This window comes from Anomalospiza imberbis, chromosome 6 (assembly GCF_031753505.1).
Source record: "Anomalospiza imberbis isolate Cuckoo-Finch-1a 21T00152 chromosome 6, ASM3175350v1, whole genome shotgun sequence".
Taxonomy (NCBI): domain Eukaryota; kingdom Metazoa; phylum Chordata; class Aves; order Passeriformes; family Viduidae; genus Anomalospiza; species Anomalospiza imberbis.
In genome coordinates this window covers 8817828-8832619 of record NC_089686.1, presented here as the reverse complement: position 1 = coordinate 8832619, position 14792 = coordinate 8817828, and the positions used below count along the sequence as shown (strand labels likewise).

Below are 14792 nucleotides of genomic sequence, written 5' to 3'. Positions count from 1 at the left end.
CCCTATTTGCAGAAGTACCCAAGTATTTAGGTGCTTGTGAGGAGACAGCCCATGGGTTTAGCTTTTCTTTGGTCTCTTGACCTCAGTGTCAGTGCAGTTAGGCAAGTTCAAGGACATTGGTCTGTCCATGGCTCTCCTAGTCCTGCTCTGCAAGGGCAGGTTAAGGCTGGCTAATGGACAGCCCTGAATTCCTCACACAGCCAAACCAGCAGTCCAACCTGGTCCAGGACCTCACAGGCAGGTTCTCTCTTCTGCTGTAGACTTGCAGGCTTCCTTGCAAGTCCTGGAGCCTCCATGGAAATCAGCCATTTTGTAGCAAAGACACAGTAACACCTGCTGGAAACAAATCAGGGGCTTTGCTGAGCTGGAGCCTGGACTCCAGCTGGGCTGACCACATGGGTATAAGGAGGGGAGGTACAGGGAGGATAAACTGGTGCTGCCTCTGCATAGCTGCTTTAGGGTCAGTGCTCCCTCCACAGAGAGCTGCTAACCTGTAACCTCTGCAGGGTAGGTGCATCTTGGCTGATTCCTGGTGAAACTGCAGCTGTGGCTGATTGTGTATTTTCTGTTTAAAGGACAGAGCATGAAGGATCTACAAGCAGCAGGGAAGCAGATTGATGACAAGACCAAGCAAAACAAGGATGATCATCCCTCAGAAAGCACTCCTCCCTCAACCATGATGGAGACAGGTGGAGGTGCTACAAATGCTTCAGCTTCAGGCCAGGTATTATCTACAAACAGTGCTGGAGGAAGTCTGCCACTGGAGTCCCAGACCAAAAGCCCCTCAGTGAGCATGGTGGAAGCTGATGGAGCCAGTCAGACCTTGCTGGGCCCTGGGATGGAGCAGGCAAACAACGTGGAAAGCCTCCAGCCCAGCACAAAGAGCGGCTCCATTGCCTTCTCTGTGGCTGACATAGGCACAAGGATAAGCTTTGTGAGCAGCAGTTCAGCCTCTGCTCTGAGAGACCAGCTCAGCTGGACTAATGGGTCCATGTCAGGAGGCCAGGACAAGGAATGCCCAGCTGATGGCTCAGAGAGTGCTCAGCCTGCCCCCTGCAACGAGGCTCAGCAGGCAGAGTCAAAAGAAATGACGAAGGAAAACGAAGACCCTGGTACAGACTCGCTGTTGGACACGTCTCAAGACAAGTCCTTCTCAGAGGAGCCGGCCACCGACTCCTCTTGCTCAGCAACACTTCCCCCAGAGCAAACTCACAGCGACAGGGAAAAGCAGAGGGCATCAGGGAAACGGAAGAAGAAGAAGAGGCACAGCAAAAGCTACTCAGGTAGCCTATTTTGTAAATAGCCCGCGGGGACTGACTTAATGGTGGGAACCTTCCTGATATATTTGTATACACCAGTTTCTTTCCACTTCAAGGCCCAATGCCCCCTATCCCTAGAGTCACACTGTTTTGTGCAGCTATTATATTTTTTCAAATCTGAAAGAGCTTTAAAAAGAAAATCACAAGCATAGTTCATTCTGGTGACATGTATAAGTAGTTTATAAAGGAGTAATGATGAATCAATAATTCAAAAGCCCATTACAGATATGTAGTAAAGATGGCAATAAGCACATCTGTCAAGTGTGCTAAAGACAGCTACAGGGCACGGTTATGTGCAAACAAGAGCTCCATTAGGCTCCAGAGCAGTGATTAAGAGCAGTTAATACTTGGTACTTAATCAGCAATCACCCCTCTGAACTACTTATAAACACATAAAAGCAGCAACATCAATGCTGCCTTGGGGTTGTTTGGTTTTTCCCCTCATTGCCACAGCACTTTGCCTGACAACCTGCCCCAGGGGTACTTTAGGTGGCTTCTAAACATGAGGCCCTCAAACCATTGCTGCAGAGGGAGGGGGAAAGTCAGTCACTGAAAAAGAGCATCTTGCTGATGCTTCCACCAAGGATCTATCCTCCAGCTGGGCTGCCCTGCTGGGGCTGGGAGGGAGCTCAGCTCCTGGAGCCACACAGGCCCCCCTCTTCTTACCAAAAGTCCTCAGCCAGTCCCAAACCTGGGAAGAGTGTCCAGGTCCTTTAGATCCTACCACCCTTGGGTGAGTACCTTCATCCCAAATTGGAGATGCCTCATAGGGAAGACAGATGGGTCTGTCAGCCTTTAGAACTTACAATATACTTTCCAAAGCCTGTTTCCTGCAAGATCCTGTGGTCAAACAAATGGGCAGGCAAATGGGAAAGTCTCTTTTTACCAACGCTTGATGTTTTTCCTTTCAAGGAGGGTGGAGGAGAAAGGAAAGGAGGGTTTGAATACCCATTGCTGAGAAAGACAGCATAGGTTGAGCAGCTAGCACAGAGGGACTTACCCTTTTAATGCAGCATGCCCCAGGGTTGTAGTAATTTACATTTCTAAACATGCCACTTTCCCCTGGTTAAAAACAAGCCACAAATGAGAAGTTGTTTCCTGTCATGTTGGTTCCTGAACTTGCTTCATCTGAGGAGCAGAAGCTGCAGCAATGGGAGCATCCCGTGCTCCCAGCCCTGGCAATGCTTTCCTGGCACCTGAAATTAGGACTTCTGGCTTAAGAACTGATCCCAGCCTGCAAAAGCCACAGGGTTTCCTGGGCATCCAGGGGTGGCATCAAGAGGGTTGGAACTAGATGATCTTTAAGGTCCCTTCCAACCCAAACCATTCAAAGAGTCTATGTTCTTAGGGACCTCTCTGCTACTAGACAGTATTTTCATCATAAAATGTTCCGTTGTTACCTTGGCCTTGCCATGATCAGATATATTTAGTGTCTCTCTTTTGTTCAAAAGCAGAGGTTGAGACTGATACTGGAGATAATAAAACAAAAAAAGATTGTGTGGCACAATGAGGTATGTAAACTCACAAAGATTTTTTTTTTTGTGAACTAACCACAGCACTGGGACTTCACAGACCTAATCAGAATTCAGCATATCACCTAAGCTTTTTGTCTATGTGTCTAATCACAAACACATCTGAAATAAATTTGTTGCTCTGATTTTTACTCTCCAGGGTGTTGATCTTGCGTTGAGTGGAGTCAGTGCTTATCTCCATTCGACACAGGGTCACAACCCACATGTTTGTCCTCTGTGTCAGCAGCAGCCAAACTGCTTCTCCCTGCAGATAATTAAAAACCATTATTCTAACCAAACAATCAGACTTCATGTGATGAACAAAGTACTTGCTTTGATCACATTATTTTCTCAAAAACTGTAAAAATGCAATTTCAGTACCTACCTCCAGCAAAGAACATTTGGTTTGCTTGTGGGTAGCCATTTTCTATAGCACTGTTTAAATATGGGTTTATGGAAAAGGGAATAGAACACTGGACCCAGGGACAAATACAAATTGGGGCAAGATACCAGCTCCCACTCAAAGCTAAATTCAACTCCATAGTTGCACACAAGTTCCCTGTATCCTTCACTGATGCTGGCAACATACGGTTGCCCCTCAAAAGGAGTTCTAGGATGAGACTTTCATTTGCAAAACTTCCCCTGTTTTTACAGCAAGTGGAAAGAAAAGCAAGAAAAATAAACAACTGAAAGACCCACTGTACTGAAATTGCATAGTTACGCATTGTCCTTTCCATGCTGATGAGCATCTCCTATGAACTAAATCAATATTATCAAATCTCTTTGTCTTGTTTCCTGAAAGGAATGTATTTATTGTCCAGCATCCCCAGTTCCCTGGGGCTGGGAGCCCTGCTCCTGCACAGAGACAAGAGGAATCTGTGCAGGATTTCCCCACAGGACTGCTTTTGTTCCTGCACCTGGAATATCACTGCTAGCAAGAGAAAATGGGATATACATAGGGTAGTTACAGTCCTCACTACTCCTGCCCTCCTTTTGGCCCTTTTCTTGCAGTACCCTAGGATTACATGAAGTAGCTCTGTTGGTTTAAAAATCCTAAGGAAGATTTCCTGCTGGAACAGAAAATAGTAACAATGAAGCATAGGTGAGAAGTATGCCAGGACCAGAGGACACGCTGCATTGGAAGGGCAGCTGGAACGATGAGTTAAGCTTAACTCAATTATATTTTAAGCATACAGGCTTTTAAAAAGTCATATCTGAAAAAAAATATATATACAAAACACAGTTTTTCTTTGTCCTAGGAAGATAGAGAAATTCAGCACAGTCAAATGCATGGGCATACAGTACCTTTATGGAGTCAGGCAGGAGTTTCACTGCAACCTTGGAATGCAGTGCCTGGCATTGCACCAGCAGAGCCTGCCTGGGCTTTGATGCCAGGAGGGCAGCAATGAGCTGCACCTTGAAACCTGCACTTCTCTTTTTCCTCTTCTTCTGTATGTCACACAGCAAGGAAAGCAGAAGCTAAAACCCATTTGCTTGTCTTAGTCTCCTGCCAGAGAGCTTCCTCTCTCAAATGCAGCTCCTGTCTTGATGGGACAGATAAGACAGAACTTCTTGATAAGACAGATTCAGCAACCCTAGAGTGTTACCAGTTAGTATTTTTTCCTAAGATCTTCCTCCTGTCTTTTTTTATTATTATTATTTTATGTTTTCTCCCAAGCATACATGGTCTGTTCAGGTCTCTGCTAGTTCTCTTTTAGTGGAGGAGATTTGTCTGGTGGATTTGCTGATGTGGAAGTTAATGGGTCTCAGTGAAGCCACAGAAATCTTCCTTCTTGTGCAGATTCAGCTGCAGGGATCAAGACTCAAACCTTTTATGAGTTTTTAGAGCTTCCCTGACAGCAGCAGAGGGCAGGAACAGCCTGAGATTTTCTGATAATATTTCAGAGCAGTAAAACACTGTAATCAGCTACTGAGTTCTTGCCTCACCTTGACCATATCTTGTTATACAGCATTTTCTGTAATAATGTTAATGTCTTTAAATGTCAGCTTTTACATCTAAAGAGTGGTATTCCACATTGTCTTCATGTTCTTGAAAGAAATGGTTCAGCTGTTTTTTCTCTGGAATCAAGGCACTGGTGGTCACATTGTTTGTGTGTACCCTGGGAACATCTCAACTAATTTCCAACCAAGTCCAGAAAGAGCTTAAAGAATTATTTTATAAAGATGACAGTAAAAGAGAAACTATAAGAACACCTAACTCCAGTGAGCTGCTCTTTAAGTGTGTCTGCCTTAAACCCTAGAGAATTCCTACAGACAAATGTTTATATCTGTTTGTGCAGCTCCCCTTTTCCTCCCCTCTGTATGTCACTTGGAATGGTTAGGGGAAAGAAAAGCCTTGAAAGCACAAGTCCTTCATGAACTGGGCTTTAGCAATTTCCCTGCTCACAAATCTACTTGATTTCTTCCCTAGAAAACAAAAGGAAAACCAAACCAGGGATACAGACCAGCTCAGAGACCACAGCCTGGCAAGGACGGAGGGCAAGGGCAGAAGGGCAGCTATGACACGCACATGGCACAGTGGCACATCAAGAAGGGATTGAGAGTCCAGGTTTTCCTTTAATTCTTGAGAGACAGACCCAGTATTGTCTGTGGGCAGTTTTTAAATAGACTGTAAGAATGTCATCAATCTAATGCTCATCTTCCTGCTAGCCCTTTGCCTTCCTGTCTGCCTTCAGAAATGGCATTTGATTCAGTTATGGAGTGAGACAGGCTGCAGTGTGCTTCCCCATCCTTCTGACAGTCCTGCTAAATCCTCTAGATTTAGTTAGTTCAGCAATTTAATACCTAGAAGGATATATGTTATTGGACTAAACTTAAAAGCAAAGATGCCCAAACTCAGGAGCATCAAGATTGGTTCTGGAAACATGAGGGTTTTATTAAGTACATCAAACTACCTGTTTTTACATTATCTGAGGAGCAGATGAAACTGATTTCCCTAGTAGCACCTCAACCATTAGATATACATGCATGCAAAACCACACCACTGTTGTTCATAGTTGCAAATAATTTGCATTTCCCCCTCTTCCTGCAGGTGCCATGGCAAGGCAGAAGGTATGAGAGAACCTCTCATGTGTCCCTGGAGTGCTGCCAGCTTCTGAGACTCCAGGTTCTGCATCAATGAAATGCCACCATGGACAACTTCTTTCCCATGAAGACCCACAGCCCCTCCTCATGCAGCCTTTCACTCCCCTCCCCAGGACCTGAAAAGCCTCCCCAGAGACTTTGGAGCCCTCAGCCTGTGCCTTGCACTGGGCACCTGTGGGTGCAGGGGATGGATCAGTGCATAGTGGCAGTGAAAGGGCCAGACCTGTCATCCACTGTCCTGGAAGCCAAGGCTTGCAACCTGCTCTTAGGCCAAACTCCTCTTGAAATGACAGCTGAGTGTGGCCCAAGAACAGACTGCACTATTTAGCCCTTGAAGAAGTGTTAAAAACAGCAGTGCCTCGACTAAATTAAGGGTATAAATTAAGCAGTGGCTGTACCATCACAGGTGGAGGTGTGTTAAGTCCCTCTTCTCATTGCCCACTGACAACTTATATTGGACCAGGTCCAATACCCAGATTGGACAAATATATTTTTACTCTCAATCACTTAAAGCGAGAGAAATTGGTTACAGGGGGGGAAGGCAAGTAAAAGGAAAAGTATGTATGTAGTATGGCCATAAGCATATGGCCATGTAAACAGTGTCTGGTTCCTACATGATGCTTATGTGCAATTAAGTTGAAGCACATCAGTAGTCTTAAGTAGTCTTGTCACACCCGCTGATGCATCTGTCAACTTTTGGAGAACCAGGGCCCTGGCTTCTCTTACTAAAGCAGAAGGAAGAGGTTTTCCAGAGTGTTCTATTGGACATGATTTCAGCTTATCCTGTAGTAAATCTCTGGGTTTGACTTCCATTGTCAGCTGCTTGTACTCAAGACTCTGTGTCCAGGCTGCAGAACGTGTGGAATCATGTTACTTTGGCTTTAAAACTGGGACTGTGCAGTACTGTGTTTTCAAAATTCAGAGCTTTATTTCTCAAGTTTTGTAATAACACTGTATAATAATTTTGTACATAGCTGTCCATTTAAAATGATCTATGTTTGTTGAATCTATGATGTGATATGTGCTGAAACATAAATCCAGTGGAAGAGCTGGGTACATTTCAGAACTGTTCATTTATATGGTAACTCACTGTGGCTAAACTAATGTGCAGGCTAAAGCTTATTTTGCTCTGCTTAATAGGACTTGTAATGTCCTTGTAATACTGAAAACTTAGAAGTGAAACCAAGAATTAAATCACTGGTTTGCTTTAACCAAGGCATCACTATGAGCATATTGAGAACTGGTCAACAGAAGCAGAGATGAGTTGAGAACAGACAGGTGGGCAGGTTCAGTGCAGGAGACACAACAGAGTAGCACAGCCCTGTTACAACAGAAAACTCATTCCTGCTGGCTGAAGCAGGGATACCCCCAGCATTCCCTGCAGAACCATGTCACCCAGGTTTGATTTGCAGGACTGTGTCAATCACATCTACACATATCTCCCCTTTTTTCCTCTCTATTCCAGTCTCAAAGCACATCACCCAAGCACCATATTTTTGCTCTTCAGTGTAGCTCTGCTGCTCTCAGATTAGACTCCAAGCTGCAAAACCTGAGTATTAAACACATTCTCCCAGCTCTATGTTTCCAGAAGAGCCTGCAGCCCAGGCTAGCAGTGCACAGTCAGCCTCCTCCTCACCACCCCACTGTTTGATCAATATCATCATCATCATCATTTGGAGATGCAGGAGTGGGGGACAAACAGGTTCTCTGGTGTTACCTGGGGAACCTTTCCTGCTGATGCTCCACTGGCTGCTCACTTCAGATGCTACAGCATGTGTCCATTTCTCCATCTGGGTCTTTCAGCTTCCCTCATTTCCACCCAGACAGAGCAGCTCATTTCCACAGCCAGAGTTTTTATTGCTGTGTGTGCTTACCTTAGAGAGGGTTTTTTGGTATTATCTTTCCTCTGCTTTCAAGAGTTTACAAAGAAATGGGTGATTTTGAGCCACCAGAGGCTCTTTGTTCAACAGTCATCTGTAAATTATCTATTCAATCACATCCCAATCAGCAGACTCAAGCACAACATTTATAATTTATTGCTCCAGAGCAGCTCTGCTTCCATTACAGTGATTTCAGAAGAACAGAAGAAAAGAATCAGAGCAGGTCAAAGACTGAAATGCAGCTGTTTTGTTCCATTTATGAGCTTGAAATAAAGCTCATGACCCTGAAGATTTTTCAGTGGTTGCAAGACCAAATTAATTGTTGGTAAAAAGAATATCATGGCCAATTCAACAGAGCTGTGGTCTTTTAAGTCAACCAAGAGTACACACCTCAAAATAGAATTCTTGTGCTATATTACAGCAACTGCACATGAAGTCTGGTATGTAAACCAGGCTGTGACCACCACAAGCTTCTTGCTGCCAAATAAATGCATTTTCTGTAATTAAGCATTAGCTATGTGATAAAATGAAAGTACGAGAGAAATCAGCAGAAGTCTTTTCCAAATATTTCACATCAAAAATCAGGTATGTTTAATGAGATGGATTGTCAGGGTTAGCTTTTGAGGAGTTTTGGTTGGTTTGTTTTTTTTCCAATACTGAAAATATTTCAAAGTTTAGAATAAAAATAAATACTTGGTGAGTTTGCTTTCTCTGGTAGGGATGGAGAAGACCTATAATTCATGAGAATTCATCAATCAAAGTCCTATATTTTCCACATAGGATATAAAGCACCTAAGCATAATTGTCATATATGCAAGTAATTGTCATTTATGCTTTGTAATAATTATGAACTGGTTTGCTCTTCTGCCACTTCCCTCAGTACCCTTGGGTGGATCTCATCCAGCCCCATGGATTTATGAGTGCCCAAGTGGCACAGCAGGTCACTGACCATTTCCTCCTGGATTGTAGGGGACCTATTCTGTTTTCTGTCCCTGTCTGCCAGTTCAGGGGGCTGGTTGGACTGAGGATAACCAGTCTTACTGTTAAAGACTGAGGCAAAGAAGGCAGCCTTTTCCTCATCTGTGGTGATAATGCTCCCCTCCACATCCCATAAAGGATGGAGATTTTCCTTGTCACTCTTTTGTTAGCAGTATATTTATAAAAACACTTTTTATCAACTTTAACAGCAGTGGCCAGATTGAATTTTAGCTGAACTTTTACCTTCCTAATTTTCTGTCTGCATGACATCTCACCATCCCTATAAATGTTCAAGAAACACCTTGATGTGACACAGTGCTGTAGTTTAGTTGGCACAGTGGTGTTTGGTCAAAGGTTGGACCTGATGATCTTGGAGGTCCTTCTCCAATGTTAATGATTCTATGAAAAGAAGGAGAGATATATCTAGTTCATGAGCACCACCACAGCTTTGCACTCTACTTGGAGCATGGCTGAAATCTCAAAGCTATGCCAATATTTCGTGTGCTGAGTGTACCATTTGTTCCTCTCCTACATGCCATACAGCCATGGGGGCTGAGAAATACCTTCTGTTCCAGTTAGAGGCAGGATAAATTGAAATAAAAGAAAAATACATAAGCCTGTTTTAGGAAAATTAACCAATTTCCATTCCATCTAAATGTAAAGCCTGGATCTAGGGCTTCATATTTCTGGTACAAAGAACAACCAAGTACAACATGCAAGCCTACATTCAATGCTAAACATCAGCACTGTAGAACCCTGGCTCATTCTGTCTGTGTGGTAATAGTCATGGCCATGAAATATGGGTGAACATGTTAGTCATGAGGTTATGTCCCCATAACGTGTCTGAAAGCAAATACAGTCATGAACCAACTCCATCAGAAACCACATTTTGTTTGGTCACCTCACAATCAAAACTGGGCAGGATATGATAAACAGCTTTCCCATTACGGGAAGTGTGACTGCAGAGGGTTAAAAATGGGGCAGTGATAGTGACAGGACCTCTCTAGATGTTTGCAATTACTGCATGGTGTCAATCTTGCAAAATAACCACATGATTTGCAGGATTTGCAATGGAAATGAGTTCCGTAATAAAGAAAAATGTTTCCAATTCCTTAGTTTAGAGCAGGTACTAGACCTTATATATCGGGGGAGAATTTGATCACTGTAAGTTAATCAACATATTCAGTCAGCTCTGTAAGTAACTCACTCCTTCACCCGTGCTCTGCTAGCACTTAATTCACATTAGGAACTCTCTAATGCTCTCTTTGCTGCAGCATAAACAACTTCTGCAAGAGTTGTGTGTGACAATTCACACAGAGCCAGGTGTTGCTAGGAATTAGTAGGAGCCCTGTGCTTCCCTAATGGAGACTTTAGGCAGGCTCAACTTGCATTATTCAAAGTCAGAAGACAAGAATCACCCTGTGACAGTCAGTTCCTATCAAGTCAGTTTAGATGCACTCCCAAGCCTGTCAAAGTAGGTTTTTTCTAAGATCAGCAGTCTTTGCTGGTGACACCTACATTATTATGGTTATGGTTGGTTTGCTCTGCTCAGGGCATGCAGAACCTGATGTGTTTGTCTGCTACTTATGTGGCTTCATACAGCACAATCTGCTGTAAGTTTAGTCATGAATTAGTGACAATTAATGACCAAATCCATCAGGCAGAATAGATGAAGAAAGAGGAGAAGCAGAATCAACACAGGCAGAAAGGGAAACAAGTCTATAAAATCTGGTCCTGTAGTCCTTCGAAACTCACAACTTGATTTTGTAATCTAAATGAAACCCTCAGTAGCACGCAATTCCCAGGACTCATCCTTTGAGACCAACAGGTTTTTCTATACACTTTGCCATGTTTTGTGCCTCCATTTGTTCAGATTTTCACAGCTCAGACAAAAACAGAGCAGTGATGATGATCCTCTGAAAGGGAGCTTGGACAAAACCATTTCCGGGGTCCTTTCCAACCAATGTTTTTATGATTCTCTGTTCAGCAAGAAGCAGATACAAGAGAAGTAGAAAAGGTAGGAGTAAAAAGAGTCCAGAAACCCTTTCAGGTCTGTGTGTTTATCCTCTTTGGTGAACCAGTGTTATACAGAGAAGAATGTGCCCCAGGGTAGTGACTGCATTCACCATATCAACAGTCTACAAACCCATTCTGAATCACAGACAAATGGTTCGTTTTTCTAAAACACCCTCTGAATTGGAGAGACCCCAGGGAGAGCAGCACCAGAAGGAGGTTTTCTCCCTCCATATTTTTAACTGCTCTGCCTTGCTAGAGGTCTAGAGAACAGAGAAGAGACCCTGATCTCCACAAGACATGTTCTGGGACACACTCAGCTGCCTGCAGAGGTCTGGGTGCAAACCATAGCACAAGTGTGTGTGGATCAGATGAGAGCAAACACAGCAATCTCTTCAAACCATGACCTATCTCAAACCTAGCAAATATCCAAAGATTAAAGCTATTATGTCCTTTAATCCCTTTAGCCATACAAGGCCCAATTGAAGTAAATGTTGTCATTTCTTTCAATTTTGAAGAGTTCATCCCTATTCTCTACAAATTCCGCTGCCGATCCTACAACACATCTTCTCCCAGCCTCCTGCTTCTCAGAGTCTGTCCCCATACTCTACAGACACCTTTCCATGGTCCCTTGAACTGCCTCGGCACTGCTGCAGGGCCCAGAGACCAGCAAAGTGGTCTTAGGAGCAGGTGCTTCCTAACATCTGCCACCCACAGCTGCTGCTGCTGGTCCAGGCTCCTGCAGCACATCCCAAGGTTCCTGCCTTACCACCAGCTGCCAAAAAATGGAGCCAGTGCCCTTAGAGGACTTTTTCATTAACTCCATCCCTAGGGCAGAGTCCACAGGCATTAAGCACACATACTTCACAGCCACATTCCTGCCAGCAGCAGGGGCAGTTGCAGAGTGAAAAGTGAGTTCTTTCAATTTGTTTCCAAATTTTTCCAACTGCTTCTGGTTTCCAACAGCTTCCAGCTTTTTGATAAGAGGAAATGGAGGCACAGCAGTAGCTGGATCTTAATGAGAGGTGAACTGCAAAGACTAAAAAGGGTTTTGACAGAGAGAGCACTGAAGTGAAATGTCAGCAACTTGGGCTATTGAGATTACTCATTTTCTGCCACTGGCTTCCTAAGAGGCTGTGGGCCAGCACGGAACCTGTGCCTCAGTTTCCCCATCTCTAAAATGGGGGTACTGGCTTCATTTGAAACATTTTTGCAAACATTGATGAAAAATACCACAACAAAAACATTGTTAGCAATAAGAAAAACAAAATTCCCCTTTTCTCTTTACTGTTTGCAGCCATACTAGAATCAAAACAAAAGAAAGAGGGGAACTTGCAAGCAATTACTATTCCCCAAAGGCCTCTCTGACCCTAGGTTGCAGAAAAACCTTGATAATCCCTAGGAATTTATCTGAAAGGAAAAGAGTGAATCTTATAGTGAGAAGATTGCTTGTGTAAGAAAGGATTAAGACTTCTATTTTCTACTACTTATTTTTATCCTTGTAAGAATCATAATCATCACTAATAAATTACAAAAGTTGCAAAGTCAACAGTGAGGAATATTTCACCAGGAGCACCTTAATGCAAGTCAGTGCCTGAATCCAAAACAGAGCAAGTGGAGCCCATTGGGAGCTAAGGAACAACAGCTTTGTTCTGGTTAGGGAGCAGCTGTCTGCATATACAAGTGACTAACCCTGGCCCCAGGTGGGTTGTACCTCCTCCTGCTCGGCTTCAGCCGTTTGGTAAGAAGTACATCTTCATATCCTCAAAACTGTCTTACCCTGCAGGTGTACATTCTGTGCTTACACTTTCGGTGGTTACCTTGAATGTGTGTGGGGTACAGTTTTTAAACAACTTCCCCCTCAAGAGAATCCTTTTAGGTATTTATATACAAGAGGAAATGTCAGGTCTTCTGAAACATTCATTGAAATCCCTGTTAATAGTATAATAGTGACCAATAAATGAAATTCCCGTTACAAAGAAAATCAGGTTTTACAAAACAAGGTAGCCTCACATCAGTCCATTTGCAACACAAGCAGTGAAAAATTTGGAGTGTTTACATTATCCAAATTACAGATGTAAGATATTTATTTATTTTGACTTAAAATTCTAAACTCTATGTTGTCAAAATACTTCTTCTACATATATTACATAAATACTACAAAGCTTCTCTTTCAAGGCTAATGAGAAATGTGCCTATTTTTAACATGTCAGTAGTCAGATAAAAAAGTGGAAATGAAAGCCTGTATTGTCATGGTCCTCAAGCATCATCAGCTTTCCCCATAAAACAAAAGGTGGAGTAGTAGAGCACTGAAAACAGCTTCACAGGTAATTGCAAGGTAACTGATTGAACAGGGTCATCAGAACTGGGCTGATGTATTGAGTCAACCTCTGTTCCCTGCCCTGCATAAGCGGTGCCAGTGTCAGTGTTGTCTGGCTGCGCTGACATGTGTGTATATTAATGTATGTATTCACCGGGGAGGGGAGGCTGCGCTTTCTAAGGGGAAATTTCACACAGAGATTTCTGTTTAATATACACCCACAAGCTCATTTGAACATTATCAGCAATGTAAGTTACAGCTGCCTTGAAGTTAAACCAAAGCTTTAATCTTTTTTAAAGCATTGGTTTCTCTACATAGTCTCTAAAGTATAATCTTTGGAGATACATTATTATAAGCCTATTTATCATTCAAAGCATATTAGCTGTTCCTTGTATAGTACTACTTGTTAGTAGGATTTTTAAAAATAAGACTTTTCTTTACACAAACCCTGTAGCAATTTAGATAAGCGCTCTGATTAAAAGAAAAAGAGCTTCCTAATTAATAGTCTTGCTGATTCTCCCTGTAGCTTAATTAAAATAAACAAGCAGCAGAATTTTAACATGAGCATTTCTAATAAGATTTTTTTTTTTAATCTGCTCATTTTACTCCTAATACTTCTAGCAGAAAGTGGCTTACTTCTCATTAGGATTTTTCATAGGGCTGAATCCTTCACTTGTCCTGTTAGGGTAATTACAGACATATGTAAAAGTTTACCACAAATACTGTGAAGTTCTAAAGGAGATACATTAAGTTGCTTACTTAAATTAAATGTAAGCCTGCTTTACCTTTGGGGAAACTGCTTATTTGTGCAGAAAGAAATATGGAAACCAACAACAAATTAATTCAAGCAAACTGCAAATGTGGTTAATATTAATTTTCTATTATAGGCCTTTGACTTATTTATTTTAACTGGTACCATTTAGTATGTAAATCAGATGTTATTTACTGGCTGATTTAACCTTTAACTTTTCTAATGTAAGCCATTCTTACTAAATTAAGACTGAAAAAAGATATCAAAATTTTATTCCTTTCTTTTGCCTTAGATGCATTGGTTCACAATTTCACTGGGGCTGTAAGAGCTGGAGATTGTCATCACTATGAGCTGCTAGGTTTCAAAGACAAACTGTTCCAAATTATAGGAGATGCTTTACAGGTATGCAATGGACTAGAGATGCATCAATGGCAGGTTTTAATGCAGCTCCCTTAATGAGCTTTTTCTGTGTTAGTAACTGCCCAAAATTGCTGTGTCAGGAGGAAAATGGTTCATAAGTATTATCACTTATCACAATATATCATCATTAGTAAGTATTAACCTAGTTCTTTGAGAACATAAATGTGGTGTACGTACCAAAAAAATCTCTCATGCTGCACTGGAAATTAAAGTCCCCACCTAGTTAAAACTGCTGATGCTATTAATTCGTGTTTTGCTCAAGAATGGGATGACAGGGGGCTTTGTTTCTGCCTACATGTAGTCCCTAAAAACGCTGCACCTACTGTGTCATTTCTGCAGCATTGATAGTTTGCTCACTGCTCCCCTATTAGCATGTGCTGTTCCTGCCATTTTGGATGGTCATTTCTGTAGAGGTTATAAAGAGAGAAATCACACAGCAGCTCCAGCTACTGAGATTAAGTGTCCCAGGACACTGCTCATCCACAAGAAATGCAA

The 14792-nt window shown here is 42.5% G+C and overlaps 1 protein-coding gene and 1 long non-coding RNA gene across 4 annotated transcripts in view; one reads left to right on the top strand and one right to left on the bottom strand.

Annotated features, from left to right (window-relative positions):
- Positions 1–6470, top strand: part of LOC137475205 (inverted formin-2-like) — a 40248-nt gene extending 33778 nt beyond the window's left edge. Inside the window, exons 18-20 of one of the 3 annotated variants that reach the window (XM_068192250.1) lie at positions 576–1283; positions 2774–2830; positions 5883–6470. In XM_068192250.1, the coding sequence (XP_068048351.1) occupies positions 576–1283; positions 2774–2829 (764 nt within the window). In that variant the 3' untranslated portion in view covers position 2830; positions 5883–6470. Of the gene's footprint in view, positions 1–575; positions 1284–2770; positions 2831–5882 lie in introns of all 3 variants that reach the window. The other 2 variants (XM_068192248.1, XM_068192251.1) reach the window with 2 other exon arrangements.
- The window catches only part of LOC137475208 (uncharacterized), an 11538-nt gene continuing 840 nt past the window's right edge, over positions 4095–14792 (bottom strand). Inside the window, exon 2 of the long non-coding RNA XR_010999741.1 lies at positions 4095–4374. This is a non-coding gene — a long non-coding RNA (uncharacterized lncRNA). The remainder of the gene's footprint in view (positions 4375–14792) is intronic.